The sequence below is a fragment of the Pleurodeles waltl genome, chromosome 3_1 (genome assembly GCF_031143425.1).
Source record: "Pleurodeles waltl isolate 20211129_DDA chromosome 3_1, aPleWal1.hap1.20221129, whole genome shotgun sequence".
NCBI classification, from domain to species: domain Eukaryota; kingdom Metazoa; phylum Chordata; class Amphibia; order Caudata; family Salamandridae; genus Pleurodeles; species Pleurodeles waltl.
The window spans coordinates 1062896778-1062922896 of record NC_090440.1 but is presented as its reverse complement, the minus strand read 5'-3'; the positions used below and the strand labels follow the sequence as shown (position 1 = coordinate 1062922896).

Below are 26119 nucleotides of genomic sequence, written 5' to 3'. Positions count from 1 at the left end.
GGATAACATTTATACATGTAATAAGCTGTAATTTCCAATTGGGACCAGATAGATATGCCATGTTTGCTATTTATGAAAGTCTAAATAAAACTCCCTTTAAAGTTAAAGGTAAAGTTGGATTTTTCATTACAGTTCTGAAAATGTGACTTTTAGAAAGCTGGCATTTCCTTGCCTTAGCCCTTTCAGACTGCAGCATGTCTCAAGTCACATGACTGGGTGTAATTGACAGTTAGACTTTGTGAATTCTTCACGGACAGTAGCACAATAAAGGAATTAGATCTGCCGAATTAGATAGCAGGATGGGGGCAGTGCTGAGCATAGCCCCTCTTACAACTAAATAGCCTGTGCTCTGCCTTCACACAAAGAGCGTAATGGCCCCACAATGTCAGCACAGCCAGCTTGGAGCCAGAGCTAGGGAGTCAGGAAATTCCATGCACTTCAAAGAATCTTTCCAGAAGCTTCAATCAACTTCTAGAGAAAGGGCACCGGGTTATAAAATAGAATAGAATTTTCAGGAAGAAGGATTACTGTGCTGCTAGAAGAGCTGCCACTCCCATGGTCTGCTGCTCTGAAGGACTGCTGCCCTGCTGGACTGCTGCCCTGCTGGATTGCTGCCCGGTTATCCTGCTGCTCTGCTGCCTTCTATCTGAGTTCAAGGACTGGACCTTCATTATGTCCCAGGACCTCCAGAGTGACTCACAAGCGCAAGATTACCGCCCTCCTGTTCAGAGCCACAGGAACATAAATGGCTTCCTCCATCTTCAGCCCACACCTGGACTCAACCTGAGTCCAGACCCTCCAAGTGATACCCTGCAGTCTTGGACCCCAGGGTGTGGTGCAAAAGGTGTTCAGATATCCAAAGCCATTTTGTGGCTAAATATAGGGTGAATATGGCAAATATATTTGCTAGAAAGTGCCCTGAGAACCAGGAGGAGACTAGGTCCAACCTGCCCACCTATCCGCCCAAGGTACATCGCCTGTTGGACTGACTTTGCAGCTTTTCCCGGCACATGCTTTTCAGCAGCAATAAATACTTGTCAGCTGTCCCTCACCAAAGGGTATCTGACCTCATGAAACTGTCTTTGGCTCCAGTCTTCTGCCTCCTCCCACTGGATATTTTTGACTTACATTTCAGAGACTTAGGGCCTTATCTACAAGGAAGTGGTGCAGCACACTGCCGCAAGCAATCTTACTGAGCTGCGTCATTTGCAAAATGCAGGGATGTGCCATATTTAAAAGAATATGGTGCAACCCTGTGTTTCTCCTTGCACCAGTGCTAAATTAGCTGCCTAGTGCCAATGCAGCTGCCCTTGCACCATGGTGCAAGGATGGCTGCGTTGCGGGGGAGATTATTTTTGTGCAGGAAGGGATACCTTCCTGCACAAAAACAATCTTTAATTGTGATTTGCTCCGTCTATGTGTGCTGCAGATCTGGTGAGGCATAGTAGGTTGTGTGTCATGCAGATATGGTCAGTCATCCTCCCCCTTTAAATTGCTAGGTGATTATTACATCAGATGTATAGCTCAATATCATTGACTTGGTAGCGTGCCAATGCCTCAGTTTTTAGATTTTTGTGAGATGACGTAGACCTCTGTGCATGTCTTTCTGGTTGCTGTTATATATGGCATATCTGCTCTGTCAACTAATTGTGGTGGTTTATTATTCAATTTCCCTATTTTTATATTGCCCTGTTTGTGTTCTTCCTTGGTTTTATTGCTCCTGGTGTGATTCAATTGTAGTTCCTCCCACTGACCTGGTGTGGAGTCTGTACCTGCTTGACTGTAGTACTACATCACTAGCTGTTAATGTACCTTTAGTGAATTCGTCCTGATATGTACCATTGTGAATGTGTTGTTGGGCTTCTATGACCTACCCTGTGCCCTTCTTGAGATCTCATTTTGTGGAGGATTTCCCAATTTTTGTCTTTGCTGTTGGCCACATCCACCTTTATGGTTGTCTAAATTTCGATCACAGCTGATTATCAGCAGCCAAGGGACAGTGGAGGCCGGTGCTTAAATCTATGACCCACATCTCTGAACTGCAGTTTGGGAGTATATGAGGTGGTTTTATAGTAGGAGTCTTGCTCTTGCTTGAGCATGACTTTATGATTTGGGCCTCATGGATTTATGTCTGAGTTGTAGTAAACACAACACAACACTATATATATATATATATATATATATATATATATATATATATATATATATATATATATATATACACACAAACACACAAATAGATAGATAGATAGATAGATAGATAGATAGATAGATAGATAGATAGATAGATAGATAGATAGATAGATAGATAGATAGTTAGCTAGATACATTTTGGTGTACCCAGGAATACTTTTAAACAGTGAACATCCTTTCCTTCTTTCATCATCAAATGCAACACCTTGTTTGCCAGCCAAATTCCTGAAGGTCAGCCAATACAACTATCCATGTCATAGGAAATATGAAGCCTCCAATTTCAAGCTTTAAGTTTCAAATAAATCCAAGAACAGCTCTTTTTTTTAACAAACTCAAGGGATAAATGTCCTAATCTACATGCCAAAGGCATAATTGGATACGTTAACGTGAGTGCCTTAATGACCCTTCAGAATGATTAAAAAATAAATCTGTTACTTGTTGCAATGAAAGCAGAATATTTTTATTTACAGTGTTCACAAGTCAATTTATGAGAAAATAATATATATCATTTGGTTTTAACATGTTTGTTCCTAGCTAAAGTCCATTTTCAACATTCGGCAGAACTTATTAAACACCTTGTTAAAGCTGGGGTGAACTACACAATGCAGGTATGTATTCGTATGTTTTACATAAGTAACATTTTTGAATATAGGCGAAATCTCTGGTTGTCTGTTTTTACGCACTGAATCCCAATACATGTATTTTATTTGTTTAATGTCAGTTGAATGAATAAATACCTACACAAATTTTTATTAAAAAAAACTTAAAAGTAAAATTTAACTTACTTTTGACAAAAAATCATCTGGGGACACAATGGGAGGGTTGCTGTGTCTGTGAGAAGATGAGGATTTGTGCAACGCATTAATAGTCCCTCAAGTAATAATGATCTCTTCGAGGCTGTGCCTGGTGCAGACTTATTACCTCTATTGGGCCTACCTTACTTTGGGTCATTTACACCTGGCAGGCTGGCTCCCCAGTTCTACCTGTCGTCGATGTTCCACTTTTATCATCTGGTCTGATCATGCCCAGTGACTCAACACTACTGGGTTGCCATAGTGGGAGATTTATTGGAGGTGTTGGGCTGGGAGGTACACCTCTCACAATTGATGTTGTTGCTGGGGTCCTAAATTGATAGGGGGATCAAGGGCAGACCCATCTTTTCTGGGAACAGTTATCATGGTGGCTAAATGTGACCATAAACCAATAGAAAAATCCTGTGCCCACTACGCTGTCACAGTGGCGGCGTGGGTTGGATTGGTGCGCGCAACAGGCAAAGTCAGTGTTTGAAGCCAGAGGGTGGTGCTCCAAACATAAATGGATATGGGGGAAATGGTGGGGTCAACTGGATCAGAACCTTACAACCGCATGTTACTTCTTATTTGCACTTTCTATGTGACCACCACTGAGTGCTCCTTGTGTACCAAAACCAATACAACTATTTAGCAAACAAAAAAAAATGACAAAGAGAAGATGTCATCATCTCTTGGAGATAAAAAAAAGTTGTTATTTTAGATTATGTGGCCTATTTTTATCACGTCAGGTTTGTTATAAACCTTTTAATGCAATTGTTACAACCATTCTTTTCCATCATTCAAAAAATAATTTTAAATAGTTAGTGTTAACAATAACAAAAGCATGCCATTCTGGTGTCTTGAACAAAAAAATCAAAATCCATAGATTATCACACTGGTGACAGCATCCTTAAATTGATTAGAATATAGTTGAAAATCAGAGATTTTCTAAGATGAACTATATGATAGGCAACAGTTTATTTACAACTATATCATCTGGCCAGAGAGTTTCTTCTAGCCCATCCAGAGTTCTTTCCTATATGGTCCATAGAGGAAAATACTATAACAACATATGAAGTTAAATATGGTTAGTTTGCGTGAGATCTGCTTTTGAAGCAGCCACCTGAGAATGCTTTGATGAGAATGGCGTTGCTGCTCAGGAAATGTCAAATTAGTAAAAAATTATAATGTGGTATTGGTAATGCACTACATTATCTATGAGACCACATGTAGGTGGCATATTGCATGCTATCTGAATGCAGCCACTGCATATAGAAGAGCTGATTCAGAAAGGGAAACTTACACTTTTGTATAAATATATGATTGTTTGCTATTCTCAAAGTTATTTTACTAGTAGTATTTTTATGACTGCGGAGTCTCTGCAGATAAAATGATAGTGATTCTGGATGTCACTACTATGCTTTACGTTGGCAATAAAATCTCTGGCATGCACAGTCAAAATATTTCAAAGCATAATTAGACTACCTAGGGAAGATTCACATTATATTACAATATATAGATGATCTGTGTGTTTATTAAACCCAGAATGGGTGTTACCTTCTGTGTTGAAATTGTTGGTGCAAGTTTGGTTAGTGTTTAGGTTGATAGTTGATTGATCTAAATCAGTTCTATTCTCTTTCCCCAACCCGATTCTGACACGTTTGCTAATTTCATAATCAGAATCTTCAGAATTAGGGGCCAGATGTACCAAAGGATTTTACACATCCTGTGTCTATGGGAAAAAGCTTTCGTACATAAGGCCCTAGATTTACAATTCCCACTGTAGCAAGAGTAGGGAAACTGTAGACCTTAGAGGGTGTTGATTTACTACTCCCACTAGAATGTTCACAGAAACAGCTAAAGTGTTGGACTTTGCAGGGGTGGGATATACTATTCCCCTTCCAATCTGAGCACGAGTAGGGAAAAGGTTGGACTTGGGGTTGTTACTTATACTATTGCCATGGCAACATAAGCAAAATAAGTAAATTTGTTTGATGTTGGATGGGTTAGACTTACTATTCCCTTTCCAAACTCATCAACAGCAGGTGAAATGTTAGAATTTGGGAAGTTAGAGCCTCATTTATAAGGTCCTAGTTGCACAATGCGCCACCAGAGCCTCATTTTTTTACACTCCGGTGGCACAGTGTGCTAATCCATCTTTACAAGGCCACGCAAAGCCACCTTTTGTGGTTTTACATTGCCTTGTACATATGGACCCTTTTCTTGCATAACAATGCGTGAAAGAGGCATTCCATGGGCATTGATTGGGGTGTTCCCACTCAACACTCATGGAACCCTGAAGGAATCTCATGCATTCCCAGATTTACAAGCCTGGAAGAGCATCAGATTCCAAAGCCACCTCAAGGGTGGCATAAGAATGACGCAACAGGGAAAATATCTGTATTCCTCCCCTTTTTCCCTCATTCTATGTCTACTGCATTCTACAGTAGACATAGAATGAGGAAAACACCTATTGTAATTGTTTTTGGACAGGAAGGTATCCCTTCCTGAACAAAAACAATCATCCCCACAACGCAAGCATTCTTGCACCATGGTGCAAGGATGCCAGTGCAAGGGTGCCTGTGTTGGCGCTAAGCAGCAACTTGTGCACCAGCACACAGGAAGAGGACAGAAATGCACTGCATCTTATGGATACAGTGCATTTTTGTCCTTTCCCAGCGGCACAGGAAGGCGCAGCAAGTGCCTTGCTGTGCCGCCCTGCACCACAGGCCTTGAAAATTAGGCCCCCTAGATATACTATTCCCACCTTAATCTAAGCAAAAGTGGGGAACGTGTTGGTCTTGTAGGGGTTTACTATTCCCACTCCAATCTGACCTGCAATAAGAGACTGTTGATTTACTAGTCTCATTCCAACGTAAGAAAAATCAGGAAAAGTTTTGTTCTTTGGATGGGTTGGATTTGCTGTTCCCACTCCATTATGAGCAACAGGAGGGAAAGTGTTGGGCTTTTGATGGGTAGATTCAGTTTCAGTTTAAATGTATTAAAGTGCATAGTTAATTAAATCCATTGCACAAATGTGTACATAAAAGGCCCTTGAATAAAAGGTTCATCAACAAAATAAAACAAATACGCAGGATGGGTAAAATAGAGACAGCATCTGTAGTTGAAAAAGTAATACTGGATTGTGCAAACAAAATATGCTAATTGTAATAGATTGTCCATGTAGTAAAAGTGCAGAGCCTGCAGACCTGTCAGTATCCATTAGTGTTGGTGCAGCTGGGGAAAATAGCGTGTACCTGTAATTGTTCATGTCTTTTTAAGTTGTCCATGAGTTTATGTCATTATTTAAGCAATTGATTTTTTAGTCAAGTCTGGCCAGATATTTTGTGAGCCTGCAACAAAGCTAAATGTTTTTTTAAGTGAAACAAGCTATAATTGCAGGTACGCATTGACATAAATGCCTTTTGTTCCATGCTGGTTTTAAAATAGATCTTCGGTCTTCCAAGTTTGCTTTGCATATACAGATTTGGTGGACCTTGGTTTCTGGAGCTGTTCTGCAGAGTTGACAAAGCTCCATAGGGTTGGTCTGCTTCCACAGTGGCAGATGCAGAAGTGATGGTAAGCAGCCCAGGTGGTGTCTCAAAAATGAAACTATGATCTGGGCTTTAAGAGTGATGCCCAAATACAGCTGCGGTATTAGTTTGGTATAGGACTACATTGTAAGCCAGGCATGCCACCTCTGGGCAAATGACTCTTTATGTGCCAGCAGCGAGGGTGCTTTAACTTTCCTGTTTACCAAGGCCTTGACTTGCGAGAAGGAAGAAGTTGCCTCCCATTGGCCTACTAGTCTGAAGGTTGCAAGGGAGTAATTGAGGTAGCCTCTAGCCCAGGAGTGGCTTCTGCTGCTAATTTCAGCCCAAAGATGGTGCTTCAGAATCCTGCAATTGACTTGCCTTAGCTTAAAACAGAGTTTAATGAAAGATTCTTGCCTTTTCTATTGATTGCTTGACTAGGCCAAATTCTAGGTGTAACTGGGCTGGAGATGCATATCCCTGCAGGGAGAAGACTGACTTGAACACTTTAGAGATAGCTTTGTCCAAGTGGACAGCATCTCTTCCTCTTAATGCTTCTCTACCATAGGTGATCATTGGGACTAGTTTGGCCTGGATTGTTTTCAAAAGAGGCAGGTGTGTAGAAGATCCTGTGGCTGCTTTTATGCACATGAAGGCTACTGTGAAAGCTGTTGATCTCCAGCACATCAGCTCCAGGTGTTGATTGAAGGATTTGGACTTCTTTAGATTGATTTACATTCCATTGTCTTTAGAGTATGAGGCAGTGGTGCACAAAAGCCTTTGGAGGCCAATTTTCATTCAAATGAGTAGCACCACGTCATCTGTATACATTAGGGACGTGAGTTGGATACTGCCCAGTTTTGTGGATGGGAGTTAATCTCAAGGCTTGTGGACAGGCCAGCAGAAAAGAGACTGAAGAGAGCAAGGGCTAGGATGCACCCTTGCCGCAGGTCTTGATTTGTTGGAATCTTTCTCAATAATTTGGATCTGTCACCTAACTTAATTCTCACCCAGGTGTCAATATGGAGAAAGATCAAGGTATTTGGCAGCAGGGTGGGTATGTGCCCAATTACCGGTTTGCTTATAAGTTTTCCTATATCCACTTATCAAAAACAGCCCTGTAATCTATAAAATACAGTTAGAGGGGCTGCCTATTCCTCTGGGATCGGTCAGACAGCAAAGATATAGCCAGAAGATGTGTTGTTCCCACTTCTTTAGCAAACACTGTTTGGTTGATTGGGATGAGACTTATTTCAGAGGCCAAGGTTGCTAGTTCCTCAAGAAGGCAGCCTGCAAAGTACTTGATTTCCACATCCAGGAGTAAAACTGTAGTTTGTGGGGTCCGAGCTGGTCCACCCTTTATATATTAGAGTGATATTGGAGCCTTCCCAAGAGTAAGGAGTGATATTTAAAGTGGTTATGCTCTTGTATAACGACTCCAGGTGCCTAGGCTAAAGTAATGTGTCCGCTTTAAAAATGGTTTTTGGAAAGCCATTTGGGCCTGGTGTACCTTCATGAGATTATCCATTCAATGATTGCAGCCTGAATGGTCATAATGTTTGTAGCTGAAGTTCTGATAGAGATAGAGAGGAGGGCATGTCAGCTATCGCTGGGTGTTCTGTGGCCTGCTCCTGATGTGGTGAACTGTTTGAGTGGCTGAAATGTTTTGAGAGCTATTGATGCCAATTTTCTTCAGAGTTGTTAACTGTCTCTCTTAACTGCAATAGGTAGCTTAAATTGTTCACCATGTTCCTGAATTTATTGCTCCTAGTGTTGTGTTGTACAGTAGTTTGGCAGTTAGATCATAGCTGTCATCTCTTTTTTGGGCCCACAGATGCTTTCTGTAGATGAGCTCGAACTTTACCAGGCTAGTTTTCAGTGTATTAAAACTGGGTGATTTCTGGTCTGCTCAAAGGGCTTGATTTCAATGCTGCTTTACCTCCTTTGTTTTTCTATTGGATGTCGAGCGGCCAGTGTGTGGCACATTGCTCAATCTACCACCTGTCACAGCCTGAGTTAGCCACACAATCAGTTATAAAGCACTCCAAGGTGGAAAAAGTTGCTCTTGTGTTATCCAAATGGGTTGTCAGTGAGTGCTTTGCTGCATCAGCTAGGTCATGAATTGACCTCAATGACCATATTGAAATGCATCTTTTGATTTGTGGTTGTCCAAGAATAGTGTGAGGGATGGTCCTGTGGGTAAGTGCTCACTTTCTTTCCTCAGAGTTATAGCAAAGCTGGAGACCAGGGCCCATTTTTATGGATGGTTAGTGTTGCTTTAGCGCTGTTAATGTTGGTGCTAATACGTCGCTAACCTAACTCCATATTTATATTTTGACTGTAGACTCATCTAGCATCAAAACATTGGTGTTAGCGCCATGTTTAGCATGTGTGAAACCACCTTGCGTCAATGTGATGCAAGGTAGGCGTTCCCGTCCTAAACACAAACCTAACCGCAAAGCGCTATATTTATCTCCAGGCGCAGAAACAACACCCAAGACGGAGGCGGACCTTAACAATGGTGCTAAGCCCGCTTAAAGCCAATTTTTAATGCCTAGGTCAGACCAGGCATGAGGATGCAGGTAGGCCCTTTTCTATGGTGAAACACCATGAATTGGGCACAAAGATGCCCACCCGAAGCTCCAGGAACACTACCACCCACACCACAGGGCCACTACAGGAGGGGGACCCCATCCCAGGTAAGTATAATACTTTTTTGTAAGTACCATTGGGGTCCCCTTACATGGGGCCCCCTGCCTGGCACTGGGTATGTTGGACTGGCCCAGGGTACACTAGTCCCCTGTGGTGGGCACTGGAGTGGTGGTAATGACTCCTGTCTACACTTGAACAGGAGGCCTTTTTTGACTGCTTGGGCATCATAAAATGATGCTACGCTGGTTAGCGACATATATTTTGCCACTAACCAGCCTAACGTAATTTCACACCCACTAGCGCCATTTTCCCTAACGCCATCCCTGACCGGCTAGTGTCCTTTTTTAGACGCTAGCCATTCCTTAGCACCATCTTGCATCATTTAATAAATATGGCACAAAGATGGCTCTAAAGATTGGCGTTAACCAGTGTAAAGAAAAATTATGCAAAACTGCATTAGAGCAGTTTTGCGTAATTTTTCATAAATATGGGCCCAAGTGAATTAGCGGTACATAGAGCACTGTGAATTCTTTCAAAGATCATGTGGTAGTTCTGGTAGGTGAAGGACAGAGGACAGTGGTCATTTGCCATGCGGAGGTTCAGGAACTCCATACCTCTGAGTAACTCTCTCCCTTTTTTATCATGCTTGAAGGTAGAATATTTAATTTGCTCTGAGACCGACCAGAGTGAATTCTGGACTGACAAAATATGCTTGTCTTGCGTTGACCCTAGTATATTGATGTTAAAGTCCCAAGAAAGGATTACTTCCAGAGGATGGGGTCAGTCCTGCAAGGTTATTTCATTAATCAGGTGCTTTCTTTCTAGTTGTTTTGTTTTCAGTTTTGGGGAGATATAAATGTTCATGAGAGCTACGTCATGAGTCAGAGAGTCCTGTTCGAAGGTAGTTAGAACTGTTTTGAGACCGCTCCAAGCTGTCAGTTGCAGAGTGTAGTTACCTTTTAGGGCCCTCTTGATGTAAATAATTAGGCCTCCACATAGGTGGCCGTGAACTGCTTCTTTTGTAGCAGGCATTGTATAGTTGATGTATCCTGGAATCACTGGCATCTCTTGTTGCATAATAATATGAGAGGGTTGCTCGTATTTCAACGTCGTACTGTCTGCTAGTTTGTCTGCCAGTCCATTGGTGTTCCATGAAGAGATCTGAAGCTTGCTGGTATGATTGGTTTGGGTTGCTGCTTTTGGATTTATTCACACTTGACTTTTTGGTTAAGTTAAGGCTCCTGGAATCCAGCTCCAGTCATTGTCTTGCTTGTGCGCTCGGGCAGTTGTGTGCAGTGGAGTTGCACGAGAGCCTTGGAGATTTGCTCCATGGACTGATTAGAATCAAGCTTGGATATTTGTGTGGGAAGTTGGCCATCTGATTACTCTGGTATGTGGTTAGAATGTAAGGATAAGTCAGTTCTGCTTGAGAAGACAGCAGTATCCCCCAATTATTAAGGGTCTCTGCAACCTCTAGTACCTGGTTGGCAGCTGCCGGTGACGGCCAGGTCACTTTGTTGGTTTTGATTTTGCGTCTTGGTGCTGGAGCCAAGAATTCAACCAAGTCTTTGGCGGCCATAGTTTTGTTGTGATTGTTACTCAGGGTACATTAAAACTATGTGGTATTTTATTTGGTTAATTGCTAGATTTGTAGGCTTTGCAGCCTGCTTCAGGTTGCTGAGGATGTCACGTAATATTGAAGATGGTGACTCCAGTTTCTCTAAATTGGATAGCAGGTGCACAGGTTTGCCGGCATCATGACTTCCGCTGATTTTTACACTTTAATTATGAGGTTATGAAGGTTGGCAATCTTCATGTCAGTCCCACAGGTAAAGTCACACAGGGCCATATTTATACTCTGTTTGCGCCGGATTTGCATCGTTTTTTTTTACGCAAATTCGACGCAAAACGAACTCCATATTTATACTTTGGCGTTAGACGCATCTAGCGCCAAAGTTCATGGAGTTTGCGTCATTTTTTTGCATGGACACCTTCCTTGCGTTAATGATATGCAAGGTAGGCGTTCCCGTCTAAAAAATGACTCCGAGGCAGGTGCGCCGTATTTATACTCCCGGGCAAAAATGACGCCCGGGAGTGGGCGGGTCAAAATAAATGACGTCCAGCCGCTTTTGCGTCATTTTTTAGCGCCTGGTCAGGGCAGGCGTTAAGGGACCTGTGGGCTCGGAAGGAGCCCAGAGGTGCCCTCCCATGCCCCCAGGGACACCCCCTGCCACCCTTGCCCACCCCAGGAGGACACCCAAGGATGGAGGGACCCACCCCTGGGACATTAAGGTAAGTGCTGGTAAGTATTTTTTTATTTTTTTTTGTGGCATAGGGGGGCCTGATTTGTGCCCCCCTACATGCCACTATGCCCAATGGCCATGCCCAGGGGACATAAGTCCCCTGGGCATGGCCATTGGACAAGGGGGCATGACTCCTGTCTTTGCTAAGACAGGAGTCATTTCAATGGGGGTTGGGAGTAAAAAAAGAAATGGTGCAAATCGGGTTGAGGCGAAAATTTTGCCTCAGCCTGACTTGCCCCATTTTTTGACGCCCAAGCTCCATTTTTCCCTACGCCGGCGCTGCCTGGTGTAAGTCATTTGTTTTCACGCACACCAGGCAGCTCCGCCGGCTAACGTCATTGAATAAATACGGCGCCCGCATGGCGCTTCAGAATGGCGTTAGCCGGCGTTAAATTTTTTGACGCACAACTGCGTTGGCGCAGTTGTGCGTCGAAAAGTATAAATATGGCCCACAGTGTGTTCACGAGTTTAATCTGAATGTCCATTTTTGTGGACTGATAGTTTAAAGTGTCCGCTGCTAGCTGCAGTGCTCCTACCAAGGTAGTCCAGCCAGCTCCAGAGTGGGTTAAGTTGTTAGCTGAGTTGTTGGTTGTGCTTGCGAGTACAAATTTGTGACCGCTGCTTGAAAGGATGTTGAGTGAATTTTGTTGTCTTTGTCATACATAGCTAGCATAGCTTCCCCTTCGACTGAGGTGAGGGAAGAAGAGTTTCTTAAAAGTTTTTCTTCCTTAGGTTCCATGTTGACCAGGCTGTCAGAGGGGGTGCACTGCTGGCTTGAGCCAATAGAATTTGTAGCTTAAAAATTAAATGCGTCTTGGTTGCTTTTTACTTCATGGCTGTTCTTTGGCTGGGAAGCTGCTTCATTGCAAAAGGTTGATCCTTGGGCCATTGACTCAAGTTGGGAAGGTGTGGAAGATGGATACTCATTAATATCGTTCTCCTTAGCTTCCATTTCTTCAATTAAAAGAGTAGGGTCACCGTCATTTTTGCTGTCCAATAATTTTGGTGTGCCTGCTCCTAGGTCAGCTTCTGGGTGCACTTGTGCAGAGAGTGTGAGAATAGATTGAATCTCCCTTCTCTGTATGCGAGATATCCCTGGGCTTGAGATTGTACTTGCATAGTTCAGGGTGGTTTGGAAAAAAAAGTTTTGCTTGCTTCTTGCTAGTAACTTTGATGTTAGCAGGTATGTTAGGGTCATGGAGCTCCTCAGCTTCTATTGTTAGAGTTTAGTTCTGGCTGCGGCTAATTGTTCAGGGATGACTTGTGAAAGACCCTATAAGGCTGCTTAATTAATAACAGTAGGCTCCATGGGGGGACGGTAGTACCAGATTGTTGGAATTTGTTGTGAACCTAGCTGCTGCTTTGTCCTTCAGGAGCAAGAATTTGCTGTGAATTTCACAACAAATTGTGCAACGCTGAGCCTTTGCATAGAAAGACTGACCCAACTGTTCTGAGTGGGTGTGTTGATAATGCCTGTCATATGCTTTAAATAATATGTCCCTGTCTTTAAATTCTTTAATCGTAGACCTCTTCCTAAACCACCTAAAAAAAAATCTGCATGGAGTTACTATCAGTAAATCCTCTGAGGGTGGGACATGTTTTAAATAAGTCATAGGGTATATTAGAGTTTTCACGACTTGCAGCAGTGCTTTTTAAAATGAGGCACAAGTTTTAAAATGAAATGGAAAGTGTAGCATATGCTCAATTCCTAAAATAATACCAATTATTCCCAGCTGCAAAGTGTAGCATTACCTTTTAACTTTCCATGCTACCCTAACAAACCTATGAAAGGTTTTGCAAGTAGTGGAGTCAATACCTGTATCAACAATAACATAAAAGTACTCACAGATAATACATTCAACACTCCATGGTGGAAGCTCCCAGAAAAAGTCTTCAAATACTGTGAGAGGCAGGAAAAGAACAGAAATATTTTTAATAGTAGGTGCCATAAGCACGTGGCCCATATAAGGAACAGACAGTAATAAGATTAATATCTCTTGTACCTTCAAAATAATCCAGTTTCCCATGATGGTTTGGTTGCAATCTCTCATACTCAAACTTGTATTAATATAGCAACCCTCTGAATAGGTATGGAATGATAGAATGTGTAAAGAACTACACTGGTGGGAATTTCAGTTAATTAGTAGACAATATTTCATTATATAATGTTTGTTTCATGAATGCCTTAAATCACAGACTTAATATGTTTTAATTCCTCTTTAGCTCTTCCGTAACTCACTGCCCAATCATGACCTTTAACATACCAGGTGATGAGAAAAATGTGCTTTTTTTATCTGTCACAAATTCTCTTGCTCAAAGAGAAAAGTGTCCTTACGAGTTCCTTAAGAGTTAGCCAGAATTGCTTCAAAAAGAAATTGCCTCAATATTGCTAAAAAAAACTGGTCAACACACTCCTCAAGAGAGGTTACCCATAGAGCTTTCTGTCAAGAATACAATAGAGTCTGGCATACACCTCAAGATTCATTACTACTACCAAGAGACTGGTGAACTTGCAACAACTATTATGAGTGCCAACCTTCAGTCATAGCACAGCAAATGTCTAGGACATCATTCTACTAAATTGCCATATACTGAACACTAAGGACAGAAATGACAGAGACCATGTTAGAACTTCAGCAGGAAGCAAAGTTGTGAAACCACTTGGTTCAAACAAAGAGGTCAAGAGTTACATACTGCAAAACACCTTTTGATCAAGCTGAGTATTGCCACCACTCACCCGCCACCAAATGCACCATAATCAAAACATTGAAGAAAATTAATTTCCTTATAATGGTATGACTATTGTACACAACGATTTACTAATTGTAGCTCCTACAATATGGTGTATGCCTTTGTGTGCTAATGCAGCCTTGTGTTCCTTTGGGAAAGCAGAATGGAAAATCAAGACCTGGACAAAGCAGCACAACTTGAGGCTGTGATGTAAAAACCTTAATATACCTCTAGTGGGAACATCAGAAAAAGATGAACACCATCCAGAACAAGCCATCAGATGAACAATAAGACAGCAGATAAAAAAACAACCCTAGATGAGTTACTATTGAGAAACGTCTACTCCAGACAGAAGCTGAATTAAACAACAGAACTTAACAATCGGTTTTGAGACCTGGATGGTTATTCTAATCAAATGTTTTACTGACATTTTAATGTTCTTAATTCCTATTTTTGTACTGTTTTACCAGGACAGTAAAGATGATACATCCTCCACACAGTCCAAAAATTAGACTCCTACAGTTCCTTTACTAATACTGAAATTCCTCAATTTTCTTGTACTTCCCCTGGTGCCATTACCATTCTTTTGAGTCCAGAATCTTATTTGTCGTATTTCCCTGATATAGACATGTTGTCACACAATTTTTCCCACTGTGCATGTTCAGCCCCAGCAGCCAGCATTGCCTTTAAATGTTCGAGCTACATTTGCGAGTCTCCATAACAGGAATCATACTCCCCTGAATTCAGCACCAGCATAATGAAGTGGCTATGACTTACACCACCCACACATCAGCATGAGCCAGGAACCTCAATCCTAAGCTACCCTAAGTTCACTTTTCACAAAGTAACTGATTTGGGATGCTGACTTCTTTTGACTAGAAGCTCCAGTGGAGATCTCTATTTAAATTGTGGCATTTATTCACTTTATATATAGAAGCCTTGTCGAAGACTCAGGGGGTCATTATGAGTTTGACAGTCTCATGACAGCTATGTTGGCGATGGTGGTCGTATTGCCAACAGGCTGGCGGAGAAGTCCACCAAATTATGACCCTGGCAGTGTTCCCAACAGAATACAGCCAATCCACCGCCGTCACCGCCAGTGCAGTCTGACTGCCACAGATGATGGCCGGCACGTTCAGACCGGCAGAGGGCATGTTACCACCGTACAGACTGCGAGGCTGCACACCGCCAAGGTTTCCGGCGTGATCACACCACCACAGAAACCATGGCGGAAACCAACTCTATAAAAGGAGAAACTCACCTTCAGGAACATGCTCCCGTCTTGAGCCACCATGGAACCTGAGCTACAAGTCTTCCTACTGCTCTTGCTCGCCCAACAACTCTGGAACCAGCGACGATGACAGCAACAGGAATCATGAGTACACACACTTACTTGTCACCATTGCACAAAGCCAATGTTTCTACACACACCCAACATACACATTCTGAACAGGTGGCGAGGGTGACACACACACATACCCTCAAACTGACACACACAGCCACATACACACACACACACAACGGCCAACACACACACACACTTTCAAAACGCACACCAACACCCAGATACACAGCACCGGCACAGTCTAACACTACAACACACAACACAACCAATTGACACAACAGCACAACTGCAACACCTCAAAATCACTGTCATTCATCCACAATACACACCTCCACTTGACAAATCATACATACACCACAAACTAACAATACCAGAGGACCAACACATAAAATCACACATCCAGACAGCAAGCCATACCTCATATACCGCTAACACACATCACAACTGAACTGACATAACAATCAACATACACACTCATACACACAGTACAACCACACAAGGGGACACAACACTCAAAACACATGTCAACACAATCACTACACACAATTTTAACATTAATCCATGTCCCAAACTCATACATGCCCATCACACAATACAGAGCCATCACAGCAAGACAAATGAAATGCACACACCCACACATGCTGGCCAGACACAACTGGTAGCACAGCCACCACATACATAAAACGTACTCACACATAAACAAAAGCAGCCAAGACTAAAACAGGTATAAATAAAAAAAGGAAGGACAAAACTCTGACCTTGGAACCAACAACTGATTGGCCCAAATGAATGGCAAGCTATACATATTAAAAACTACAGAACTATGTACGAGATAAGAGGCCATAGGCCAGTCCACACACATGTGTGCTGCTGGCACATATGGCACATTCCAGTTCCCCTAGTTGACTCCTGACTGCCATACAACCTCCACAGGTAGGGACATCAAGGGGACAGGCAGGCACCTCAGGGAATAGGGTACGGCGGGGGGGCTTGAGTTTGGGCTTTGGAGGGGAAGGCTTAGGTTGAGGGTTAGCCGAGGGCTGGAAACTCTTGGAAGGGATTGACTTCTTGGCGGGGGGCATGGGTACCTGAAGGGGGGCCAGGGGAGGTCTTGGAGGTGGAAGGGATGGACTTGGGGAGGGACACAGATCTTTTGGGGGGTCACACAGGGTGGAAGAGGAGTAGGGAAAAGGGTCAACTCATAGAGGAAACATTTCTTAGACACTCGGGGATGGTCTTGGCAAAAGGGTTTGGGAGTGGAGGGAGCGGGAGTGGTTGTAAGAGGTGTTTTGGTGGATGTGTTGGGTGCATGTGTGTGCGAGGTATGCTTTTGTGTTCTGGGTGACAGTTGCATGGGTGAGTGTGGATGTTTGTGTTTTGGGAGGAGGGGGTGGAGGTGCAGGGAGATGCCGTGGTGGATGGGTGACTGTCTGTTGGGGTGATGACTGATGGGATGGTGGATGTGCTGCATGTAGGCATGTCTGTGATTGTGGTGTCTGCGGATGTGCTGACTGGGGTGGGTGTCTGCAGGTCTGCTGTTGTGGTGACTGTAGATAGGATAGGAGATGTGGCTGTATTGGTGAATGTTAGTGTGGTGTCTGCAGGTGTGTCCAGTGTATTGTCTGTGAAGGTGGGGGTTTAGCGGCAGAGTCAGTGCAGGTAGTGAGTGTTGGTGTGTCTGCAGGTGGGTGTTATCTGTGTGCATGCCGATGGTGGGTCTTGTGGTGCTTGTCTGTCAGCAGTACCCTTGGACGATGACTTGTGTGCATGCTTTTCTGACTGTGTTTTGGCTGGGACGGGGAAGAGGGGTTTGGGATTGGAGAAATGAAAGTGGAGGGAGGACGGAAGACAAAGGGTGACTGGCTGCCATCAGTGTGGAGGCCAGTGCCTGCAAGGATCTCTGTAGGCCAGCCAGTGCATTGTGAATGCCCTCCAGTAACGCATTACTCTGCTGGACTTGAGTTGCCAGTCCCTGGATGGCATTCACAATGGTCGACTGACCGACAGAGATCGACCTCAGGAGATCAACAGCCTCCTCACTAAGGGCACTAGGGCTGACAGAGGCAGGGCCAGAGGGGACTGCAGTGAAGGAGACGCCCACCCTCCTGGGGGAGCCGGCACAGAACACCTGACGGGGAGCTACGAGGAGCTACAGGAAGGGTAGTGGTACTAAGGAGGGTGGCAGACAAAGATGGTGCTGAGGTGATCCCAGAAGGGTCCACCACTGCCAGGAACTGGATTCTGAGGATGATAAAGCAGGAGATCCAGTCTCCCCTGTGGCACTCCCCTCACCCTCCGGGACACTGGGTCCCTCGCTGTCGGTGGTCTCAGCACTCCGGGTCCTGTGGCCAGCTGCATCCCCACTCACCTGTGCCCCGTCTCCTTTGCCTGCCAATGCTGATGCACACAAATAGAGAGGGAGGGAGAGATAGAGAAGGAGAGGCAGGGTCATTACATTCTTCACATACACACATTAGAACAAGGACAACTGTAGTTATACATCTCTTGACTAGGCTATGTCATCTAGTAACCCACATAACCTACATCATGTCCCAAAATGTTACTCCTATCCACCCCTTTATGTCTTCCCTCTCACCCACATCATAATCCAAATGAGGTAGCATGACTAGAGAATTCCAATAAATCATCTGTAAAGCTACGTCAGCATGCTCATCATGCCCTGCCAGAAGCAGAAAATCTGTCCTAATCTGGATCAGAACTCTCCATACTCCTATAACCTTTACGAAAAACAGTTCACTGATCATGACATAACATGAATCTATACCTGACCAGTCCATGTCCATTAAGTAATGTCCCATGATAGTTAAGAAACTCAATTCACAGATCACACAGCATCTGACATTCTAATCACATGCCTGGCTGAACCCTTTGTACATATATGCATAATGGAAAATTCACTGATGTAGCCACAACATGAGGCACTTACACACAGGTGACATCTGATGTGTATAATACATGTCTGGAGAACAGTCATGTGACTACATGTATCAAATTTCAGAGGAATCTCTGCAGACACTGAACGCAGATACTCCACATAACATCATACATGCATGTGCAGCTACAGTGGGCTATATAGCATACATGAGACATCCACTGACAATCACTGAGTGCAGTGTAAGGACACCTAAACATTATCCAGCCACAAACACTTCAAAGGGCACCTAACATACCACCTGACATGCTGTTACAGATCCACTCCATTAGTACATGAGGAAAGCAGCACCACTCACACCTTTCCTGACATAAACCGAAGTCCAGACAACACACATATCCAACTGAAGATATATGTACACGTGATGTACACATGGAACTACATGACTGCCGTTGCACTGACAACATATCCCACAGCAACACCTGTATTAGAAATTGTAGTACAGAAAAAACATCATACCTTGAAATTAGAAGTCATTCAATGACAATTCCTGTCAAAACTGTCCACATCATCTAGGCAGAGGGTAGAAATGATTGACCCACTCTATGACTTGTGACCCCAAGTAACCATTGAGTCATGATGTAGGCAGATAATAACATATGTGTCACTGTAATTGGTAGGATGTTGGCACACATAGCATGGACATTGTCTATAGCAAAGGGTAGTGCTGCCTAGCCACGTTCTGCATAGGTGACAAAGCCATTGTGATAAATGTGATTTGCCCATATGTCAATGCCATGGAAATGCATGAAAAGGACAAATAGACAAAATCAGACACCCAAAGTAGAATAGCCTTCCCTTGCTACCTTCACATACCCCATAGTATGAAGATGATGGGACAATGGGGCTACATCTACTGACCCATATGTACTGTCTTATCCTGGCCATTTCTGTGCAGTGATTGAGCGGCCTGCCTCCTATGGAGTCAATACCTGTACCAGGACAAATGTTACATTTCCCCTGTACAAAATATGTCAGGAACCCAGTTGCAAATACAGGTGATCAAGCCAGATGGGAGTGCTCAGACACCTTAGAGCCACTAGAGCACATATGCTGAAGGATAGACCAGGACATAGTCTATTGGTAAGATGAGACTGCAGCTCACAACCAAAAAAATGGCTGGATAGAGTCACACATGTGGCATTGTCATCTGAGCATCTCCTCATGCAGTCATAGATATGTCGACACAGGTGAAATAAACATATACAGAGCAAACCATGAAAGCCAGATTTACATTTAATAGTCAGGCAGTGTGAGTACTATGTATCCCCACTAATCTAAATACATGTAGCACTTACAGCATTGTCACAGCTGCTACAGTGTGACCGCAAACACCATACAACCAGAGCCAAGTACAAGGATACAGTCAGTACTTACACCCTTGTGGCTGCTGTGCTGCCCTCAAACGCCTATCTACTTCACTTTAGGTCACCACCAAAATGTGGGCCATTAGGGGGGTCAAGGTCTGATGGGCACCCCTCCCTTGTTGGGAGGACATTCCCAGGTAGGCTTCCGCGATCTTCCGCGCCCAGCGTCTCAGGTCCTCCCACAATTTGGAACAATGGGTGCTCTGCCGTCTGTGGACCTCCAGGGTCCGCACTTACTTGGGGATGGCACACCAGATCCCCTTCTTCTGATGGGTGTTCACCTGCATGGATAACACAGATAAAGGGAGAAAGTCATGTATACATGTATTATACCAATAGGAGTGGTCACAATACATCTGTCACTGAAAGTAGGCACACATACCCATCCTCTCTGCTCACACATCTTCACAACATGGCATTTGCATGCATCTATACCTTCACCACTTCACATGTCCCAAAAAACATCACACACAACGCCTATCAGACATGGCTGGGCCATTGAACTCACCTACTCCTCTGATGCCCCATATAGCTGTCCATATAGGGGTAGGGCCTCCTCCACTAGCTTATTGAGCTCTTCGTGGGTGAAGACAGGGGCCCTATCACCTGCAGGGCGTGACATGATGGCTCCCAGAGGCAGTACACAGCAGCTCAAGTCATGGAGGTCTTGCTGGCTATAGTGTCATGAGTCAAGTGAGCAAAACTGCTGAAAATGGCAGTCACGGCCACGACGTGCAGGGCCGTCACCACCAGCGGTCATGGCCATTGGCACCAGTCCGCCAAAGGCAGCAATGTTAACCAATGACAAGTAGCACAGCGGTTGCGACTGCCTACCGCCATGACGACTTCCGGCGGTGGATTTAGGTCACTTCCAACTGTCCACTACAGTAGGTCAGGGATCTGCCATTTTCGGCACATGTAATTGATGGGTGTGCAAAAAAATCTGTGTCAGTCACTTACTCCCACTATTTTCAGTGTAACCATATGTTGGGCCATCATAGTTGTGCAACATATTGTGAGAGTCTTTACACAATGACGTGTTCAGGCTGTTTACATGTTAAGAATAATGTAACGTGACTCCGTGGTACATAGGCCATGGCTAGGTATGGGTAAATACCAAAACATGTGTAATGAGTCCATGACTGCAAAGTCACCCACGCATGTGCCATTCATATGTTTCATATGTACATTCCAATTTACATGTGAACCAACTTGCAGCAATGAGGGTGAATTTGGTACATGTTAGTATTCTGTATTATAAATGTCAACAGTCCTACGATGCCTCTACAGATGTTAGTTGTCAGGTGATATAGAATATGTTGGTGATGTGTGCATACTGCATAACTCATTGTACATTCTCTCCTGCCAACATAGTTATCCTACCATAAGGTGAGTGAGACAACCACCAGTGTACATTCTTTAGTTGACCAGGCAACCATGGAGGACAGGCATGTCATCCAGACATATTGGCAGAGTTGTCATACCATCATGGATCTATGTACACAGCCGGAGCCAGGCCTGATACCAGCCATTCGCAATCCCTACTACATACCTCCCATAGTTCAAGTCTTGTCAGTGCTCTACTTCCTTGCCACAGGATCCTTTCAGAATACTATTGCCTTAACATCAGGGATGTGTGTGCCTTATTGAAGCACCTGGACAGCTTCATCAGGTTTCCCCAAAGAGCAGATTTGACGTTTGTGAAGGCAGACTTTTATGAGATGAGACACATTCCTCATGTGGTAAGAGCCTTTGATGGCACCCATGTATACCTGGTTCCTCCAGATGGCAATGAACAGATGTATAGGGACAGGAAGAACTACCACTCAATCAGCGTACAGGTGATGTGTCTGGCAGACCAGTAAATCTCACAAGTCAAAGCCAAAGGGCCAGGATCAGTGCATGATTCTTACATAATGCGGCACAGCAACGTACCACATCTGGTGGCACAACTACAAACAGAGAGGGCCTGGCTGCTCGGTAAGTATGCATTGTATTGTGCGTTTCTGTGTTATGTCACCTGTCATTACATCATAGGTAGTTTTGGAAGTTATTTATGTTTGGTTCCACCATTTTTTTCACAGGTGACTCTAGCTATCCAAACCTTCCTTGGCTCTTGACACCAGTGAGGTACCCAGCCATGCCAGGGGAAATCCATTTCAATAAGGCCCATGGGAGGACAAGGTGTGCAATAGAGCAAACATTCATGCTCTTAAACGCAAGATCCAGGTGCCTGGATCAATCTGGAGGTGCCCTCCTCTACTTGCCTCACAAGGTATGTCAAATAATCGATGCCTTCTGCATGCTGCACAATCTATCTTTGAGACATCAGATACCATTGATAGCAAATGAGGGGTAGGCAGTAGGACCAGTGGCTGGTAATACTGATACTGCAAGTGATGAAGAGCCAGAGGAAGAAGGAGCAGCTGACTGTAGGACAGATCTCATCAGTTAGTACTTTCACTGACATGCAGGTATGTGAGGTGGACCTTTACAAGTGTTGCATGTGCACATTTTGATGTGGATGGGCGCCATGACACCTCCTGACTAGATTAATCAGTGGTGGTGTGATGAGCTCCAATGCCTATACGTGAGTTGGGGAAGATGACTGATAGATTGTAAGATGTGCAGTAATAGAGGGTGAGCTCTAGCTTATATTGTTACATCTGATCCTAATAGTCACTTGTGGTCTAGTCTATCCAGTTTTGAGCTATGTTTGTTGGATACCCCAACCCTTTTTTCCTTCCACTCACTTAAATTGCACTTTTTGTTTGCCTCTGAAACCTATTACTTGAGGTATTCATTGTCAGTAGCCAATGTTAGTAGAGGGCAGACTCAAGAGTTGTTAATGACAGGTAGCATGTACATTGAATATAGTTACAGTGGGATGTAAATCAGTTTGTACTCCATTCATACACAACAGCTTCATCCTCTCCTATTACCAGTGGAGTTTGGGGGTTGTGAAGTAGCATTTTTCATGTCAGTTGAAGTATGTGGCACTTGTGTGAAGTATGGATCATGGACTCTGACTACAGAGTGGGCGGAATAATTTCTGATGACCATGAGGCCTACCTGTGTTTGTATTCTGACGTTGCTGTACAAGGTACAGATGACTTTGAAGTAACAAATCAATAAGAACATTACTCCAGGTATAGGCCCTATGCCTGTGTATGGTTAATGTACTGGGTCCTTTGTGATTTCATATATGTGTACATGGGATATGTGATCATGTAGCTTTGTTGTGTGCATGTCAAGAGTCTGTACCTGGTGATATATAGGCCCCTGCTTTGTAGGTGGGTTACCATGGCCATGACTTCTGTTACCTTGATTTTTACATTGTGTGCCACCATGCCTTCCATCCTGATAGTACTCTCTGTCATGCTCTCTTTGCAGATTGGAATACTGACTATACTATGGTATTGGCATGGATTGCAACTCCTCTGACACCTGTCCTGTGACATCTCTGTTGTATTATGTCTCATGCTGTGGGAGGCTCCGTCTGATGGCCAGTACACTGGCTGTTTGATGCAGGGGGGCATGACATCACCACAGTTATCAAGCATGGCAACTGTTGAGGTATTAATAAAGACACATATACAATAGCTGTGCTCATTTGTGATTTATTGTGCATATCATGATGAATAAGTTCATTATCAAAGTGGTAAAATGAAAAAAGGGATGATAAGTTAGGTCACGGTAGATGGGCTCGTTAGAGTAGCAGCTACGCCAGTTGGTTAAACAGGTCCAGTGCCCTTGTACCATTGGAAAATAAAGTCATGCCTCAGAACAATCTGCAGTGTGTCTCAGTGTTACACAAGGGTGACTGTTCAGGTGAAGTTCACTTCCTGGCAGTGGGTTTGGTCTTGGAATCTGTTCTGGCTGTTTATCTAGGTGGACGTCCACATTTTTTGGGGGGTTCTTTAGCTACAGAGGGAGGGGTGTCTGAGGCTTGTGGATCCCCTGGCAGGGCCTCCATTCCACTAGCTGCTGCAGATGTAGATGGGGCAGATGTTAGGTTGCTAGTGGAAGGTGCCTGGTGGTGTGTTGAAAAACCAATGAGGGTGGTAATAATGTCCCTCAGCACCCCTGCAATGATAGCCATGGTGGCATTAAGTGCCTGCCACTGCTGCATGACTTCCTGGTGGTTTTCCCTCTGCAGCCTTTGATTCTCTCCCAACATGGTGATTATTTGTCCCATCCTGTCCTTGAAACTTTGGTATGCTCCCAGGACTTGAAAGGTGGTCTCCAGGTCATAGGAGTCCCTTTGAAGCCCCAACCTCTGGCCCACATCATCCCTTTCCTGTACTCTACCCCCAAATGCATGTGCCCCTGGCACGGTGTGCCCATTCCCAGTGGGTAACAGAGTCTTCATAGTCAGGGATGTCAAGGTTCGACTCAGGTCCCTGTACTGCGGATCACGCAATTGATTGAACTGGCCGTAGGACCCAGGTTGGGGTTGCCAGTGGTTGCTTGTGATGTGGTGGGTTGGGGTGGGGGGTGTTGATGTGAACAGGGTGAGGCTAGGAGTCGTTGACTGACAAGGTGTCCAAGATGGGCCATGTTGTGGGTTGTTGTCCAGACATCCAGGAGTGTTGTTATCACTGGGGCCTTCACCCTGAGGGGTACTGACAGTGTCTGGTATCCTCTCCAGGGTGGCAATGGCTGGGTTACCTCTGGAGGGAGTGAGGTACAGAGTTCAGCTTGACATGTGTGTTAGATCACCTCAGAATGAGATGCATGACAGTGAATCTACAGTATTACCTGCAATGACATTGACAGATGCGGCACAACATATCTTTGTTGTACATACTACTCTGTGACTTGATTGCCATACTCCATGTTGTGAGATGTCATACAGGTTTGGGACAGAGTGCACAGAAGATGAGTTCTGGTATTATCTGATAATTGACATGTCTGTCCATCTCTGTTACCTAGTGATTTGTGAGGCTTCCTAGATGTCACAAATTATAGCTGTATAATACGGAATTGTATCCTAGTATGAGTATGCAAGGATTAAAGTCCTGTATCTATATGTTTTGCATATGTGTTGACTCTGCCATCTTACTTTCAAAAGAAGTTCAGTCTATTTCTTGATTGAGATCTTTGATCTGCGTCAATTAGGAATGGTTACTCAGCTGTATGTTGTTTTGTATGCTAATGTGAGTGTCCCATTGCATTGTTGTCATTGCCATGTACTGGACCTCACTAGGTCAATCTAGAGGTGTAGCTAACTGTGAGAAAACAGGGCTGATTGCAGAGGCCCCATAACTTTTTGCCCCCATTTTCCTCTTTTTGCTGGTGTTTTCCTGACTTTGATGGCGCCCTGGGTACTGCTAACCAGTCCCAGGGCCTGTGCTCTGTGTAAAATGGATATGCAAATTAGGCTAATTATAATTGGCTAAGTTAACCTACCTATAAGTCCCTAGTATATTGTAGGGCATGTAGGTTTAGGGACCACAGCATAGGTGGTGCACACCTAGGTGCACTGCTGAGGTGCCCAGTGTCATTTTAAAAGCAAGCCTGCCTTGCTGGCTGCTTTTAAATTAAAGTTATATGCAAATTCGACTTTGGAATTAAAGGTACTTCCAAAGTCTTAAACTACCTTATTTTTACATATAAGTCACCCCTAAGGTGTGCCCTATGTGCCCCTAGGGCTGGGTGCCATGTAACTATAAGCAGGGACTTTATAAAAATAGATTTATAAGCCCTGGTGAGGTAAAAACAGCCAAATTCGTGTTTCCCTCATTGAAGTAAATGGCCTTCATAGGCTAGAATGGGCAGACTTTATTTTAAATTTTAAAGTCTCCTTAAATGTTACATACCAAGAATTTGGTATCAAATTAATTGTTGTAATAAATCCCACAACTTCCAGTTGTTGGATTTAATATAACTTGTTCAGGTAAAAAGTTTAGACTTTACCTAAAAAGTTGCCAATTTCAGCTCTGCATTGTTTTTGCTGCTGTGCTCTGATTGGCCAGCCTGCAGCAGCTTCTGCCAGGCTGCCTTGATGAGGTGTGAAGTGGCCTGGCTTCACACAAAGGAATGTGCTTGGGGGAGAGAATCTCCCCTCAGCAGATGGTGAGGCAGGAAGGGGGAGGGCTGCCAAATTGGTCTTCAAAGGCAGAGAAGGACATTTGGAGCACCCAGCAACACCCCCACATCCTGCAACCCCAGACAATTAGGTGCCCCCTTGATTAGATTAGGAGAGGGCAGGAGAGGGGTGTGTTTATGATTTTTAGCCACACCAGTGGG

At 44.0% G+C, this 26119-nt stretch overlaps 1 protein-coding gene across 1 annotated transcript in view; it reads left to right on the top strand.

The window, feature by feature from the left end:
• The window catches only part of DPP10 (dipeptidyl peptidase like 10), a 1473102-nt gene that overhangs the window by 1432844 nt on the left and 14139 nt on the right, over positions 1–26119 (top strand). Inside the window, exon 25 of the mRNA XM_069224346.1 lies at positions 2728–2801. Within this exon, the coding sequence (XP_069080447.1) occupies positions 2728–2801 (74 nt within the window). The remainder of the gene's footprint in view (positions 1–2727; positions 2802–26119) is intronic.